At 31.3% G+C, this 19,241-nt stretch overlaps 1 protein-coding gene across 1 annotated transcript in view; it reads right to left on the reverse strand.

Annotated features, from left to right (window-relative positions):
• The window catches only part of LOC140434982 (endoplasmic reticulum metallopeptidase 1-like), a 36,551-nt gene extending 17,531 nt beyond the window's left edge, over nt 1-19,020 (reverse strand). Inside the window, exons 1-6 of the mRNA XM_072523634.1 lie at nt 18,632-19,020; nt 17,373-17,715; nt 14,959-15,336; nt 4,757-5,056; nt 4,272-4,486; nt 1,350-1,527 (exon numbers count right to left, since the gene is read on the reverse strand). Of these exons, the coding sequence (XP_072379735.1) occupies nt 1,350-1,527; nt 4,272-4,486; nt 4,757-5,056; nt 14,959-15,336; nt 17,373-17,715; nt 18,632-18,823 (1,606 nt within the window). The 5' untranslated portion in view covers nt 18,824-19,020. The remainder of the gene's footprint in view (nt 1-1,349; nt 1,528-4,271; nt 4,487-4,756; nt 5,057-14,958; nt 15,337-17,372; nt 17,716-18,631) is intronic.
• Between the last annotated feature and the right edge of the window lie 221 nt (nt 19,021-19,241).

Below are 19,241 nucleotides of genomic sequence, written 5' to 3' on the forward strand. Positions count from 1 at the left end.
ATCTATATTAAGAATGGTTTGGGAAGACGTTAATTCCAAACTTGCCGAAAGACAAAGAAAACGTTGTCGTTTTGGATAACGCGTCATACCACTCACGCAAATTTGATTTCCCGAAAAAATTGTGGCAAAACAAAAGGCAAATCAAGGATTGGCTAATCGAAGGGAACATTTTCTTCGAGGAAGATTATCTAAAAAGTGAATTACTGGATATTGCGGCCGTATTTAGAAAGGATTGGCTAATCGAAGGGAACATTTTCTTCGAGGAAGATTATCTACAAAGTGAATTACTGGATATTGCGGCCGTATTTAGAGACGAGTACAAGTAGAAAAATCAAACAATTGCGGAAAAATATGGCATTAAAATTTTGAGGCTGCAAACCACCATTGCGAGCTAAACCCGATTGAGATGGTGTGGAGTCAAGTGAAAAGGTATGTGGCTTCAAACAACGTCGATTTTAAAGAAAAAACGGTAGAACGGTTGATAAAGGAAGCTTACCAACGCGTATCTAAAGAGCAGTGACATAATATTATGTGAACCACGTCAAGGAAGTAGAAGAAAAAATGTTTGCGGTTGACAATTTGCAGGAAGATATTGAACCGGTGATAATTAATATAGGAGATGATTCAGAGGATGGGGACGATTTAGATATGGATTGCGATTAGTATTAATTAACGAAAAATATCGCAGATTGAATGCTCATTTGTTTTTTAGTACGGTACGTACAGTACATTTCAGTTATGATCTTCTTGTGTATTTTATGTATATATATATATATATATATATATATATATATATATATATATATTTATCGTGCCATAAAGGGTAAACTACTTGCATTTTTTTTGTATATATGTGTATAAGTATTTTATATATATGTATATTTAGCAAAGCTTCTGGCAACCGCGTAAATCGTTCACAGGTACGGTGAACAGAGCCGGCTTCAGTTAAGTAAAAAATACTAATACTAAAATACTAAGTAGTGGGAGTTTCCGTGGTATTGTGACTCTGCTAGTTCCAAAATCCATTTCAGCCTTTCTTTGAGGATTAGGTAAGTATTGCCGAGATACTTCGGTGTTTATCGGTGTTTTATGTAAGAATATAGACCGCTTATCTGTTGATGATGGAATTTTCTTTAACCGAATAAATTTACTTTTCACTCAACTAACATATTTTTACAAAAATTAGCTACATTTGCTACAATTGACAATTGTTACATTTTTACAAAAAGCATAAAGCTCGTTTTCGATGCCCAGTCCTCAAATATAAATTGTTCCAAAGCATTTTTAAAAAAGTATAAGTCTAGATAATTTGACAATTACTTACTAATTAGACAATAAAATTTACTTACCACTACGATGCAACCGAAACAAATGGATTAATATAAATGCTAAAGTACTGAATGCTATAAGGACTGTTAAGGGATACATGGACCTGATTTTTAAAGCAGTCCCCACTAACAATATTACTGTCCATATTAATCTCACTACGTGGGCCTGAACTTGAAGTCTGATATTTAACGACAATTTCTGAAAATGTTTATATTATTAGTTGAAACTTAGAAATTATTTCTTATATTAATTATTGTAATTATTGCGCTAAAATAACAAATACATCATTATACACTTCCACTTTCGAATTAATATATTTTTTAGAGAAAAGTTAAACACCACATGCTAATATTATCAAAATTGCTTTCCAAATGTAGAAACTTGCAAACACTTCCCATGTTCTTCGGTAGGTTCAACCACACCATGAGAATATTTGAACCTAATTCTAGTTTCGGTTTTAGACTAAAGTATTTTATATACTGAAGTATGATACTGAAGTGAACCCCATTAAACGAAGAGAAATTAAATCAAATATCAATATAATCAAGATAAGAGTCCTAGAACATTTTTTTGGTTTTAAGAGTTGTGTTTTTAAAACCAACTTTCCAAATATTTTTCATCAATTTAATTTGAACTAAATTCTACTGAGTTATTGTAAATGTTTATAAGCTTAAAAAGTGCTATTTATTATTAAATCATTTTGTGTAGATAAAAATCTTATAAACAAATTAAATTTTGCAAAAACTATTCAACCGATTTGACCCATCTTTTGCACATAATTTAAACAAGATAAGACACCAAGTTCAGCTATATTTAAACAAATTTTAACAAATAATACAAAAATTTAATACCAATAGTCAGAAACAGTGATTTTCTGTTCATTTTGCAATCTTTTTTTTTTGTTTATTATCCGATATTAATTTAGCATAAATATCTTATTCTGTGTATCTTTTTTTTTCGGAAATGTTATCTATTGACATCAAATATCTAAATAGAAGTTACTAGCAAAATAATGAGTTTGACGTTTTGATTGTTTATTTAAGAATAGTTCCACTGAACAATTGATGAATCCCTAGATGAGAGTCTTTTTGTAATATCTAATACTACACATTCCAACTGTCAAACCCATCTATACAGTTGCGACGAGTAAAAAAATAACTTAATCGGTTTATCTCAATAATAACGTACAGTTAATTTATAACACCAAAGATACAACACAATAATGGGAAAAATTTATACAAGACCTGTTCCGGAATGAATGAATGGGCATTACGATAAATAATTCTAGTGAAAGCTCACCAATTCTAAAAGTCGAGGTGAAACATGCCATTAAACTATTAAAAACCAACAAGAGCCCTGGCCCTTACAAAGTCTACCCTGAATTACTCAAATTGATAGAAAATGATGATCGTGATCTGTTAGTAATTTTGTTTAACACAATTTACGATAAAGGTGCAAAAAGCGACGAACACGACAACTCTATATTTACAATATTGAGAATACTGACTTGTTGCTTGCTGCACAAAATGAAAAATCATATCTTGATAGAAAAATATGGATTTCCAGCCTCTTAAAGAATTGTTGGGAACCGTTACGTCTAGTAGTGGACTAGAACAGTCCGGGACCCGGGAGTATTCTCCCAACATATCGTACTGCAGGACAGTTCTCCCCACCTTCAAGTTTTGTATGTAACCAGTCGTTCAACCTACCTACGTCCAGACGATCCCACTTTTCGTTACGTAGCAAATGACCCAAATAACTGGCTTTCCTTATTTTAATCGTTCTCAATAGATGTTTTTCTATACTTAGTCTACTTAGAACTTCTTCATTAGTTTTTCGTGCAGTTCAAGGAATTTGTAAAATTCTCCGGTATAACCAAATTTCAAATGTCTCTAACTTATTTGCCTCGGACTCTATGTTTAGAGTCCACGTTTCGACTCCATAAACAACAACAGGCAAAACAAATCGTTTTACATTAAGTTTTAATCTTAGTTTGATATCGATATGACATGTGTCTAACAGAGTTGACCACGGATCTTGAAGAAACTAACTCTAGCTTGAGCAATTCGTTTTACTTTCTGGTTTTGGATCATGCTTGAGTTAATCTAGCAGCCATGTTATTTGTTATCGTTTACCTGTTCTAATATCTTCCAATTATTCTTTATAAGTAAAGGGATATTCTGTCTCTTTTAGATTACCATTTTTCCCGTTAATCTTAATTCCAAACTCTCGACAAACAGTATTAAGTTAATCTAAGACTTTCTGTAAGTTCGTGTCTCTATCGATTAGTAGTACAGTATCATACCCTTTTCCAAGGCTTTCTTGAATAGCAGTTCCAAGTAAAGTTTAAACAGCATAGGGCACAATACCTATACTATACTAATATATCTGGATGTTTGATCGTCAATCCTAATTTTGGGACTTTGTCTCCAATATAATATGTTTCTTATTAATCTGAGGTCTTTATCATTTAAGTTATTGTTCTGTTAAAAAAGTAATATTTTATTATGATCTAGCTTATTAACCGTTTCGAAATCGACAAATCATAGAAAAACAAAATCCTTTTGTTAGTCGTAACACTTCTGCAACAGTACTTGTAGAGAAAACAAAGGCTATCTTGTCCCCCCTCCGGCGGCTCTAAATCCAAATTGGTCGTATCCCACTTCTTCTTCGCATTTTTTGTATAATCTGTTGTGAACTATTTTTACTCGAATTTTAAGTACTTGGCTCAAAAGACTTATTAGCGAATAATTCAAAGTTGAATTAGTGTACTATATGAGTCAGCGCTCAAGTTCTTTAGTTCGTCAGAAAGCGAAGTCAAAACTGAAATATTTTTATGATTTTCTAATTTTAATTTTCAGTATAACAATAAGTTATCCGGAATATAATTTTTCAGTATCCGGATTATACTCAAATAAGCCTGTTTAAAAAGGAACACTTACCTCATGGTTTACGAATGATAAAATGTGGCCAGTAATAGCAATCGTTGGAACGGCAAATAAACCTATAATCAGCACTGGAGTACCATACCAACTCATTGAGTAATTCACACAGTCTAATAAAAAGGTTAATAGTGCTACAAACAAAAACGATAAAATCCATCCTCCGATAATGCTACCTACTACGATAGCTAAATATTTCATTGACCTGAAAATACCTAAAAAATGGGTATATTTAGTTATAATTCTTAACTAACTCTTGAAGTATATAGTATTTCAATAAGAAATTAAGTGCAGTTTGGCTAATAATTGATAATAATAAAAAAGATACCCCAGATTAACCGGAAATACGCACTTTCTTTTCTAAAAGTGAATGGGTTTTATTTATAACGGTTTAATTGTTTAAGTTATTGTTTTAGATTGGACTGATGCTAGATAATTGAACATGTTTTTTACATAAAAAAGTCTAAATATCATATAGAACTCACCTAGTTTAAAATCGAATATACTCCATATGAATACGAAGATTGATAAAAACACAATGGCACTATTAATTATCGTAGCGGCGGTCACTGAATACACCATCATAAACAATCCAAATACGTCGTAGTATACCACCTTTTCACCAGTTTGCAAGTTATGAAAGAGTTCTGGTGCATTGGCAAGGACTTTAACTAGATGAAGAGTATTATCACCCACTTGTTGATAGGATCCAGCGGGTATGTTTTTGAAATCATCATACTTTGTGTGATACCTATATCCATATTTGTAGAAAGCCATATCCATACCTAACAATAAAGACAAAAATTGTTAATTTGTTCTTCAAAATATATTTCTATAAACAATCGTTTTTGTAAAAAGTTAACTCATGCAAAATTTATGAAAATTGCATAAAGTCGTACATAGGAACAAAATCTGGTTTCATTAAAAAATTTGATGAAGACCAATTGATTTACTCCATCTAGAAATTTAAAAAAAAATGTCCTACATCAGCACCGAAAAAAAAACGTCATGAGAAATTTATTGACAGAAAGGAATATACTTTTCGAGGAAAGTGACACAAAGCCGGAGCTGTACCATAATATGCCTGTGTATGCCGAAGACCAATTACTAGCACAGTACGGCCACTTGGTTTTAAGTTTACCACCATATCATCTGGAACTTAATCCGATTGAAAAGATATGGGCCATTTTAAAAAATGAAGTGGTGACAAGAAACACCACTTTTAAATTAGTAGATGTTCAAGAGATAGCAAACATGAGGCTAAATAAAATCACGCCAGAGATCTGGGCAAATTGTCGGCATGTTGAAAAAGCCGAATTAGAGTATTTCAGCCGAGAATTCATTATGAATGACGCGCATAAACTTGTCATAAATTTAGAAGACGATAGTAAGTCTAGAACGAAACCGTCCAAATTCGACGACTATGATAACAACCTATAAATGCAAATAAATCTTGCTGAATTTCAAATCCAAATCCTGTTCGTTTTCTATCATACGTTGATTTGTTATTTATTTTTCCCTCTAAGAACTTTTTCAGTTCTTCAAAGGTTTATTTATAGACAAAATTTGTGCAATGCAAATAGTTAAACAAATTGTAAATATTTGACATCAACATTATTATAAAACTTAATGATTTTCTTCGTATGAAAATTAAATAATCTTTTAAAGTGTAAATAGTGGGTTACCTGTATTAAAAATAACCTGCCTTATTAATAGGTTTTGTCACAAATAATTTAAAATTTATAAATAATTGTATTTAATTACGTACTAGTTTTTTTTTAATTATACCTTAATCCGTCCGCATCCTATTTTTATAATTACAACGTAAAATTTTGCAGTTCATGTGTTACGATTTGGCAAGTCTCACAGATATCTTCCGCATAGATCCCTAGTTCTAAAATAATAGTAAATTTCAACTAAATAAAAATTACTTTCACAAAAAAATAAAATAAATGCGTCGCGCTGATTATGGAATTTTCAAGCTTTACACTACGTGATTTATCATGTGATTTGTCATATGATTTGGTCATGGAGTGAAATTTACATGTTTTCACTGTGTGATTTGACATATTGATTTTTTCATAAGCATTGTCATAGCTCGTCACAGGAGAATAGGCCGGTACCTATTCCGCATGATAAAACCTTTTGATTTTCGGTAATAATACCGGTAACACCAACATATTTAAATATCGCGCCTTATTCTTATGTCAATTCACCAAACACTAAATTTGATATACCCCGTCCACTATCTCTTCTTAAGAGCCACTAAAATTCAGGAAGCCAATGCAAGCAAAGATTCATTTTCCATTATAATAGTTTATAAATCTAATAGTTTTACCTAGACTGTGTCTAATATCTATATGACCATAATCAAAAAGAAAAATCAACATAACCTCATTGTCACTCATATCATAAGTCACAACTTATCATTCAGTGTAAACATGATTTTTTAAAACATCATAGAAACGAGGAATCAGAACCAATCTCATATGATAGTGTCATATGATAAATCATGTAATGTAAAGTAAATTTAAGATAAAAAAACATGTGTTTATTGGAAATACTCGACATCATGTGAGCTGTACTTAAAAATACGTGCAGATCCGACCCTGTCGCGTAATTCGGTATGAAATTAAAATAGTTAATATTTTTAGGATTCTTTTTTTTTCGTATGCGTATATTAGGTTTTGAAACATCCCTACTAAATAGTCTACAAACGAGATGTGCCCAGATTAACGAGAGCACTACTTTACAAGCGGGGAGATAAAATTACAAAAATGGATCCAGAAAAAAATTGGAAAATGGAAAAAAATATAAAAAAACCTTATACAAAATGATCAACAGGGAGAAAATATAAGTATAAGTTGGATAACAATGTTCTGAACCTGTTTTGTTGTGGCATGCTTAAGTTAAAATATTGTATTTATATCATCATCATATTTGGTGCTACAGCCCTATAAAAGAGCCTCGACCTTCCCAAGTCTATTACGCCAGTCAGTTCTATCCATTGCCAACGGTTGCCAGTTTGCTGCACCTATTTGTCTACCATCCTCATCTACACCATCCCTCCATCTAAGTTTTGGTCTACCCCTATTTCTACTTCCCACAGGTTGTGACATAAGGATTGTATTTATAAGGGATTAAACCAAAATTGATCGTAATAAAAATTATATTTCTTTAATCGCAAACGTCAAAAACAAATGTAAAATGTAATTTTTTATCGCCAGAGCGTAAATAAAAAAGAGTCCTAGTACATTATTCATTGACCGTTGCTATAACTATAGTTATAGCAACTAACTATAGTTATGTTTTTATATATCAAACCGAGAAATTATGGCATGTACCTCGTATTTAATATGTTTAAAAGAACGTTGACCGATACGAAAATATTGCAATATTGGTTTAGTGATCTCTTTTATCAAAGTGTAACAACTTTTAATGACATATATTACAATATTATACAATCAACATAAAATACTTTCAACAAAAGGTACTTAAGAGATATCCACATACTTATTTAAAATTATCACCTATTTTAAAATGAAGCCTTTATGGCCTTGACATTAATTTAATAATATAAATTAAAGAATAAAATATATTTATATATGGATAAACATAAATTTAAATATTAAATGTCAATTTGTTATCAGTTGAATGATAAATGAGGACATATCAAAAGCTTCTATCTATTAATAATTATATTTTTTGTACCATTTCATTTGAATCGGAACTAAAGTATGTTGATATTTTTATTAACAAATCGTTTTAGTTAGACAAATTGGGTCTAAGTATTTGAGATTGTCAGATATAACAATTAAAAGTAGTATTGTAATAAGTTTAGTAGTTTTTTTTTAATAGAAAACATTACTAAATACTCAATTAAAAGAGTTTTAGAAAATCTTAAGGTGGGTACACATAATATGCGAGCCTAACGGTATACGTACCGTACGCGTACAGTCATTCACACAATGTCGATTTGATGACACAATAAAAATGTTCGCTGCGTCTAGTAAGCGCCGTCCAAACTGAAAGACGAAACAGTACGCAAGCGGTTTTTTCTGCCATACAAATTAACGAATATAGCGTTCGCATACCGTATGCATACCGTTTGGCTCGTATATGTGTGCCGACCTTTAGGATTGTTAAAACAAACTGAAAATAAATGGTATTCCTTTAATTTATTAGTTTAATATAGTGAAAAAATTACTAAAACAACCTATTTTGAAATTTCGGTTTCTATCAATTCTGGGAATATAAAGGTCGGTACACATATACGAGCCAAACGGTATGCATACGGTATGCGAACGCTATATTCGTTAAAGGTGGGTACATAATATATATGCGAGCCAAACGGTATACGTACCGTACGCGTACAGATCCTTGAAAAATATTCTACATCGTACTGATCGCATACTTATCTCGACCCATGGAAAACGACAAACCAACAACGAATACACTTGTGCGAAATGATTCATTTTATTTATAATTTGGGTACTGATTTATGTTTCTGTTTTTGCTTGTTTAACAAAAATAAAAATATGTACAATAATCATAACACTAACACCAGCGATAACGAGCCAACAAGGAATTTAAATGTGGTTTAAATTCCAATCATATACGCTAATCTGTGTTTGTTATTTTTGCATCCCAGACACGCAAAATATACAACGCATACAATTCCTACTGAACAGCGTGTAGTATTCCAATTAATACAATTTATTGGTAAATATAATAATATTTCAAAAAAACAACTTTGCAGTTATTCAAAATAATTTGTTTTTTCGTCAGCAGTTATGAGTGTAAAAGAATGATGTGTAAAATAAGCATTTTACACAAACATTACATTTACTTTATCAGGAGTTTTGCTCATTTTGTATTATGCGTGTATTAATAGACAATAGGTTGTTTTATTTTTATTAATATCTTGGACATACCATTAAAATCGGCAAAGAAAACCAAATAGCCGAAATAAATAGAAGCATACAATTGTGTTGGGTAGCTTTCGGCAAGTTAAGCTTTATCTTGAAGAATAAAGATATACCAATGTGTCTAAAACGTAGAGTTTATGACAAATCGTCGCCTAAGAGCAACACTAGGACATTAAAAAAATAGTGATTTTCGGTTATCAACATAAAATGGGTCAAAAAGAGTGACTTTATTGAGTGTAATACTAAGGTCATCATCATCATTTTGGCTTTACAACCCTGTGTGGGTCCTAGCCTCCCCAAGAATTTTTCTCCAGTCGTCCCTATCCATCGCCTTCCTCCGCCAAGCACGTATTTCCATATTTCTCATGTCTTGGTCTATGTTATCTAGGAATCTTGTTCTGGGTCTTCCTCTTCTTCTTTGACCAATAGGTCTATCAAGGAGCGTTTTTCTAGCTGGGTCGGTTTGCTCCATCCGCATTACATGGTCTACCCACCTCAGACGTCCTATCTTTATGTGTTTGTAATACTAAGGTATGATGTAATTATTCACACTAACGCGATAAAATACATAACCTTATGTTACATACATTTTAAAGTGTATTTTCAATCAGCGCAACTCTAGGTTAAGATAACATAATATCCTACTGTTTCACCAAATTCGTTGCTGTAAAAATATATAACTTACTGTTGCTCCAGAAGTTTGGCGCGCCGCTCGCAACGAACGATAATAATCAACAGGTCTTTTCTTGTTAGTCTACTAAGATCAGTGGAATATAATTAATTGATATGTTGTGAAACTTGTGAATCGTTTTATGTATTTTGAGTTTTTAAGAAAAATTAAGTCATCAAGGAACAAACGTATATTACAATTGACCAAGAAAGAATTTGACGGCAATTATGAGAACAATAATAACAGTAATGGTAAGTGAACTAAATAATAAGAACCCCTAAAATTGATAAAAGCAATACAAAACAGACATACACCTTTACAATAACAATTATTGTTTAGTTCAGAGCAAATTTGATTTGTTAATTATTTTAAAAATGTGGTGACCAATGCTTTTACCTGGTATTTTTGTTATTCACGGCATTTTTAAGCGGATTAACAAAACAATTTATTTCTGAACTCAAGAATACCAATAATTTAACAAGCGCAGTTTTTGTTTACTTTTTTATATTTTCTATTAATTATTATGTTGTTTTTCACTTAATTGGCGGCAAAGTTATTAGTTGCTGTTAGTTTTGTAAGGTTATTTTAGGTTTCATATATTTTGAGATGAAAAAAGAATAAGCAACTGAGTATTTTTTTAGAACATGAATTATCTTCTGTGCCCCCGTGGAAAACTCAAGAAAATAATTTTGGACACCAGAGCCAACGTACTGCTGAGTGGATAGAAAATAAAAATTTTAGCTGTGAAATAGATTATGAAATATCTTCATATTATAGCCCTAGTCCAAGTGGTCAAAAAGTTAGTTTAGACGACATACAAAATGGTCCACTTTCACCTGCAAATACTACCCATAGTAATACCGAGTTAACGGCCTTAACAACGGTACCAATAAACGATAATGAGGAGCACAATAAAATTTTCCATAAAAGTATGAAAAACATCTTCTTTAATTTTCATATTTTCATATTTCAATACCTAATTGTTTATAAAGTCATTTAGTTTAGATTATAGCATATTAAAAAAGTACAATTGAAAAACTTTTTGTCTAATTTTAGGGATTTTGGAGGATGCCATATTTTAAATACTTGCTGTGAAAAATACAACATCTGAAAATGATATGAGTGCAAGTGAATTTTGCTAAGATGATGATTTAATAGACCCAGATTATGTACCTGATGAGGAAGAAGATAATATTACAGAAATTAATGACGTAACCACGGTACCAGAAGGTAACGAATTGAGTCAAAATCTAGCGGATAAAGAGAATGAAAATACCCCAAAGAATGAATCTTCGAAAAGCAGGAAAAGATTAAGAGATGAAAGTAAATGGAAACGAAATAAGAAAAAGTTTAAGATTAATTCCGGTAAAGAATATATCTTTAGATTATGAAAAAAGCATTTAGCAAAATCTATTCTGCCCGGTTGTGGAGAAAACTATTCATTTAAATGTTCCCAAAAAATATTCTATGATTACCGAAAAGCAATTTTCAATAAATATTACGAGCTAGTAAACAAAACTCTTCAGAGAGAATACTCGGCTTGAAGCATCGAAAAAAGACTGCCAAAAGATGATAAAACGTACAAGAAAAAAACATTTACATGTGCTTATTTTCTTAATATCAGAGATCATAAAATCCGCCTATGCAAACTGTTTTTTAAAACAACATTAAATATATCGAATTGTGCCGTAGATACGGTTCTAAAAAAAATAACTGAGAATGGTTTTCTAACTAAAGAAGAAAGAGGGACACATTCAAATCATCATCATCATCATCAGTGGCATTACAGCTCGTTATGGGCCAAAGCCTTCTTCAGAACAATCTTCCATTCGCCCCTGTCTCTGGCAACTCTTCTCCATGCTTTTACTCCAATGGATTTTAGATCATCCTCTATGTTATCTTGATACCTAAGTTTTGGTCTTCCTCTGGCTCGTCTTCCCACTGGTCCTCTTCGGTCGAAAATTTTTCTGATCGTTGCATCTTCATCTCGCCTAATAACATGTCATATCCATCGAAGGCGTGCTAATTTAATACATTTTACAACGTCAGGTTCCCCAAAACTTCTGTATAACTCAAAGTTGTAGCGCCTACGCCACAAACCCTGTTCTTGGATTCCTCCATATATTTTCCTTAGAATTTTTCTCTCAAAACGTTTAAGCAATTCTTGATCGTTCTATGTAAGTGGCCACGTTTCAGACCCTTATGTTAACACTGGCCTTATTAGTGTTTTTTATATGGTAACTTTAATTTTTCTGGGTAGTTTTGGGGCCATATGTTTCCTCAAGCCGTAATAGCACTTATTGGCAAGCACTATTCTTCTTTTAATTTCTTCGCCGAGATTGTTGTCTTTGGTCAGCAGCGAGCACAGGTAGACGAAGGTGTCCACACCTTCCAGTTCCAGATCATCAATTAATAGTCTAGGTATCTGGTTGCCTGATCTAGTACAATACATATACTTGGTTTTCTGTGCGTTTATGTTTAAACCCATTCTAAGTGCAGAAGCCCTTAGTGATCGAAATGCTTCGATCAGAGATTCTGTGGACCTAGCAATAATGTCTATGTCATCTGCATATCCGACCACTTGTACAGATTTATTAAGGATGGTGCCATTCGTATTAATATGGCACTCTAGAATTACTTTTTCTAGTGCAAGGTTAAATAAGAGACACGACAGTCCGTCTCCCTGCCTCAGTCCATTTTTACAATGGAAGGGTCTGGAAAAGTCGTTTTGGATTCTGACTATACTCTCTACGCCTGTGAGTGTAAGTTCCGTTAGTTGAACAAGATGAAGCGGCATTTAAAATTCCACCATAGCCTGTAGAAGTTTTTGTCTGTTGACTGCGTCGTATGCGGCTTTGAAATCCACGCATATGTGGTGGGTGTCGACTCCGAATTCAAGCGTTTTCTCAAGAATCTGTCTGAGTGTGAAGAATTGATCCGTTGTTGATTTATTGGGTCGGAAACCGCACTCGTAGTTCCCAACTATTTGTTCAGCATAGGGGATCAATCTTCTGTACAATACGTTGGACAATACTTTGTATGCCACGTTAAGTAGGGTGATGCCCCTATAATTATCACATACCATCATATCTCCCTTTTTGTGAAGAGGGTGCATTACACCTAATTTCCAGTCCGCGGACACATTCAAATAGGGCTAATAAAACAAGCGACGCCTTAACTCAGAGCGTAATTGATCATATTAATAAGTTACCAAGAACAGAATCTCACTATTGCAGATCGACTACAAAAAGAGAGTATCTAGAAGGATCACTAAATATCAGTATGATGTATAGGATGTATAAGGAGAAAAGCTTGGAGGAGAATGTGCCATTTGTGAAACAACACATTTATCAGGAAATTTTCAACACAAGGTTTAATCTTGCATTTTTCAAGCAGAAAAAAAAATACACTTCTCAGTATGAGAGCAGTTATGAAAAATTTTCTAAAATGGAAAGAATTAGAAAAAAAAATAAAAAATGAATAAAAAATTTTAAAATCTATAATTTCAAATCTCTTCCAAATTTTGCAATAGCATTAAGAATTTTATTAGCGACTCCAGTAAGCGTAGCTAGTGGGCGAACGCCCACTAGCTACGTACCCACTAGTGTCAAAATTAAATTTAATTAAAACATTTAAGAACAACTATGACACAGGATAGTGTCTTAGAGACTTAATAGTCTAATCTTACTGATAATGTAAAAATTAAAACAAGAATATTTTTTTTTAAACTATTAACATTGTTTTTTACTAAATTTTGTACGATTGCCAAACGATGTAATAATAAATATACTTAATTGAATTAAAAAAAAAAACGAATGACAACTATGTCAGTTTTGCAAGCAGACACTTTTTAAAATAGCGTCCGGACTGTATAAGATAATTTGTGGTATATGTCCAAAAGTATACATGGGTTAGACACCAAGAAGTTTAAAAAATGGATATCGAAACAGAGAGCTAGTTTTGAATACAGTAGAACCAAATAATGCAAGGGTATCATCAACAAAAAATTGTCAGTCAGTTTAAAAATACAGATTTAATTCCCAATGAACTAACAGATATCGAAAGGTCTAGCTTATTAAGCCTAACAGAAAGTTAATAAATAAACAAAAAAGCAACACATGATGATAAAGTTTAATCAAAAGTTTTTTGACAAAACTTCATTACTTTTTGATTTTGATTACAAAATTTAAACTATTATTTTTACATAATATTATAATTATTATATATATTATAAAGTATGATAATTTTAATTGTTCACATCATAATTTCATCATCAGGAATCACTCACTTGATACATTAATAAATACAATTATATTCCCAGTCTATAGTATTAAAATTCTCATCTAATAATTAGCAATAAAACAAAAAAAAATAACTGTAACACACTGTATGTTTTTTCGACAGCACCATTTTATTAAGTATATAATGGTCCAATAAACATATTTTGCCAAATAAGCTACTACTAATATATGTCCCAATATTTATAATTCACAATGTATAGATGATGAAGAAATTGAAAAAAATGTAACAATTTAAACATTTTAATATCTAAAAACAACTTACAAAGAAGTTAAAACTTTTAGTTTAATTGGTATATTCGTAAAATTACAAAAATAATGAAAATATCCAAAAGGATTACAATTTAAAAAATGTTTTCGGCCCTACCAGACCATCATCAGTGAAATAGATCATCAGTGAAGCAGCATTCACAAATAGCAACTTTAAAAGTGGTATAAAAACCTTTTAACATTGCTTTAACCATAACATTGTAACAAAACCTGTTACATTGAACATTAAAATTAAAATGGCATATTGTCAATGATTTAAGATTGAACATAAAAGGGAACATACTGCCCCTTACTCAAAATATTACACAATTTTAAGTAATGGTAAAATGAGTGAGAACGCATACAAAAATGGCTTCTAGAAAACGAAAACGCATCTCAACTGAAGCAAAAAGTTTTATAATACAACATTTAGAAGTTGGAGAGTCAAAAGTAACGATTGAAACTTTCCCATACGTTGTAATTGAGTTTTGTGTTAACTTTTTTTGCAAAAACTCAAATGCAATTAAAAAAATTGTACTCACCTACAAGTTTTCCAAAATCTCTAAAAATCCGAAAGTCAGTATCTGATGGGATTATTCCAGACTGAAATATTTCCTCTCCTGCAACTCGACCGCATGGATGTGGAACATGTTTGTAAACATATACTAACCAAGGAGCTCCAGGTCCAGTTTGAAACAAAGTGATCTTTCCCCCTGCTCCGGCAGCTTCTAAATTTAAAATAACTTTGCACTCCTTAGCCCATTTATGCTGTGTTATAAAACCATGAGCGGCTTGAAGAACCGTCTCTTCAGCTCCGTTGAAGAGGAAAATTATATTGTGAAGTGGTCTTTGGGGCAATTTGGAAAGTTTCCTAAGAACTTCTAACATTGCCACGACATTTATGCCATCGTCACTGCCCCCTAAAATTAAATGTTAGTGCAACTTTTAATCATTAAAACTATATTACATATATATTTCTTTAGTAAGGTTATCAAACAATAGAGGAAAAATAGTAAATAGATTTTTAAAAATGCACTCATTGTAAAAATGTGATCCAAAGCGTGCCTTGTTGTTTGCAAGATGTTATCACTACCAGGGTGGACATACAGGCCACTGAACTTCTTAAAATTTCTTCTGTTTTAATGAAAAACATATCAAAGAAAAATTGTTCATTTTCATTACTTTAAATAAACTTTAAACATCGTTTTGCAAGCACTTGATTAGTAAACTTTTCAAAAAAATCCAAATATAAAAATTTCTACAATAACTTCAAATTATAGAGTCTCTAATTAATGCTTGGTAGTGTATTTTCCTTAATTCGTTATTGAATCTTTCTTGTCCTTTCACTCCCATATATCTAATGTTAGCCCTATATCTTGTCTCCAGGTCTTGCTTGTGTAAAGCACCATAGGTCAGATAACCTATGTATGTATTAGTATTTTTGTGGCTCTACATATTTTCTTTGACTTGCGACCATTTTCAATAGCTGTCTTGTTGTTTTTCAAGTTTTCTATTATAGTTACACTTTTTCCTTGTAAAGTGCTTTTTCATTATCATTTTGGTCTAATGCTACTTCACGTGGTAGTGCCTTTGTTGGCATCTAAAGAAGCCAAGCCTCTTATAGATTTCTCTCTGCATCTTTACATCTTCGTGTGGTATTATGCTGGGTTCTTCTTCAATATAGCTCAATTTCTGCTCCAAAAACAACCTTTCTTCCTTCTACATATTCTTGTTTACTTTCTATATTATTTATCCTTATGCTATTCATTTTGGCTTTATTTTGTTCATCAACTGCTCTTTTACAGTCTTCATTATATGGGTCTGTTTGTCTTTTTTGTCTATTTTTTGGTAATACTAAGTCAGCTACTTCTTGTATTATTTACTGTTCTTGTTATTATTAATTATTCCAATCAGCTTAATATGTACAATAAGTGTTGTGGCTGCGGTACAACTGATTTCCAACAGAGGTCTTCCATTGAAAAAAATCAGCTTTATATTCCTTACTGTTGATACTGATGTTTATCTTAATATTTTAATTTTCTAATAGTATATAATTATATCTTTTTTCTTTTTACAGTTTATTATGTGTAGGGGTTACATGTTGGACAATCCTTTCTGGCTTCCATATGTTTACCCTCTATTAACACATAATTAATTTAATTAATTTTGTATCCATCTGGTGATATGCATTATGAATTTCTTAGTGGATGAAATAAGCAAATTCTATTAGTCTTCTGCCATTTAGATTACTATTCTTGTGTTTACTCCTTCTGTCTATTACTTTCATGTATATATCTTCTCTCCTATCTTTGTGATGAAATCTATAATTTTTTTATCAGATGATGGTATTTTATGGAATATTTCTTCCAATTATTCGTAACAGTTTATCTTTGTCTGTATTTTCTATTGGCACATATACATGTATATAAGCTAGTTTTCTATACTTTCCCAGTATTCTTGTTTAGCATAACATGTTTGTGGCTGCTTTAAAATGTATCACCAAATCTGCAATTTTTTTCTTAATAAGTAATCCAACCCCAAAATAATCAATCATTGTCTGTTAAAAAATTTGTAGTTTCCCACTTCTGTGCAAAAATTTCCTTTCTGTTGGGTCTCCTAAATTACTGCAATATCAATATTATATTTGTCCAAAGTATCTGTTAAGTTTTTTAGTGCTACTGCAACAAGGAATCCTCTATCATTGCATTGTCTAATCATAATCCTATTTCATATCTTATTCAATTCCAAATTTGCCTGATTGTTTTGCTTCTTTGTAATAAATTTGTTTTTTTTATTTTCTCAAGCTTTCTGGTATTAGGGTTAAATTTCCACCAGTTATTGTTCACATAAAGGCAAACGCTTTTGAAATAAAAGTGTAAACAATATATTAGAGAATTAATGGATTATTATCATATAATTGAAGTTAACTTTATAAAATTTAAAATCTTTATCTTACCTGGACTTGTAGGTACAGAATCAAAATGAGAATTAATTAAAACACCAGTGTCAGTCTCGTTAATGCCATGTATTTTGACCACAATATTTTTTATATTAGTATAAACATTAATATTGTCCGTTTTCAACAGACTAACATAGTATGACCCACTAGCTAATTGTATATCTAGTTCTAATTTTTGATTGGGATTTGCATTAAGTTTAATTTGCTCAATTTCCCGTTTTAGAAAATCAACTGCCAATATTTCATTTTCATATGATCCAACAACTCTTGGACCTATATTAGTAAGAACTTCCAAATCATTAATTGCCCTTTCAGCAATAAATGAATCAGGATAGGTGTTCTAAAAAAAAGTAAAATCATAGAAAAGGTAGTACAAACACAAAAACAAACAGGCAAAGCTTTCAAATATATCCAAACCAAAGAAAGTGCCAATTGGGTTAAAGATTTGAGTTTAGACTTCAAATAAGGTGTTAACACATTTTACTTTTCAATAAAGCTACAACCAAGATAATCATAGGATCATGTATGCTTTGTTCCAGCCACTTCCATTGGAAGTCAAAATTTGACTAACTTTGCAAAAAAATAATTAACAAATTTACTAGACAGTTGAGACTTGAGTTCACTGAATACAGTATACTAATTGATATCGTAAAAGTCATTTACAATCTCTATATAAACATCAAATAAAAAAATAAAGATAGATGATAGGATTTGCATAAGCTCCAGGCTCAGTAAAAATTCAGTTTTAGTCTATTTCTACTTAACCCTTCCGGTCACGCTTTTTTTGTGACAACTAAGGTATACTGAATAAATAAATAATAAGGAAGTAGAGTTCACAATAGTAACCATAAAGCCATATTAGTAGAACATGAGAATGATTTGCTGACATTTTCAGCTAATATGTTCACAACAGTTAAATAACTTGACTACTAATCAATAAACTAGTAAACTTCAGTTAAAATAGTAGGAATATAATAGATAAATAAAAACTTTACAATATATATGAGAGGACTTCACTGTTAACATGAGATATATAAAACCCAGCCATACTACATTCAAAGAAATAAAAGCAGTTAGAAATTAATTATAATTAGGTACATAAATTTTTTTAACATTAAGTCAATTCAACTGCAATTCAATGGAAAACACTGTTTATCTTTTGAACAAATTAAAATAGGAACTGGCTATTTACAACTTGACCAGTTTATATAAATAAACTTAAATAAATTTATTGCATAATTTTTAAACACACTTACCTCGTCCTTTACATTCAATGCAGTTGGTAAATTTTTATCAACATAATAAACAGCTCCAGTTAATAAAAAAAGATATATTACAGTTATAATTCCAAAATAGAATGGTAAACTGTGAATATTATTCCTTATTTTTTCAGAGTAATTGGGAGAATCATCGTCCCAGTTATTGGGTAAATCAACTCTTTTCCTCATTTTAATTTCTTCGGCATTCAACTATAAATATTTATTTAATTTTAAACAATAAAATTTTTAAACTAATCGTATTGTTCTTTATTAATAATGGAACATTCTTACGTTGCGGAATACACAACGACAGTAATAATTTATGATTTTGGGTTTATTCTAATTTAAAACTAAATCAAGTATGACGTTTGTAAACACAAACCAATGAAAATTCAGTGACTTTGACATTGACATGATCAATTTCGTCTTCTAACATTGACCCACAGGGTGGCCTTTTTTAAACACTTCTACAACATGCAGTCTTCTTAAAGGCAGCTTTACATCTAGGCTATGCAAGTTCAGTAATATATATTCTTTATCTATGATGCAAGTCTCATGCTATGCAAGTCCGTCTTGCATGGCACATCTCTTGCCTAGCTTGACTTTT

This window comes from Diabrotica undecimpunctata, chromosome 2 (assembly GCF_040954645.1).
Source record: "Diabrotica undecimpunctata isolate CICGRU chromosome 2, icDiaUnde3, whole genome shotgun sequence".
NCBI classification, from domain to species: domain Eukaryota; kingdom Metazoa; phylum Arthropoda; class Insecta; order Coleoptera; family Chrysomelidae; genus Diabrotica; species Diabrotica undecimpunctata.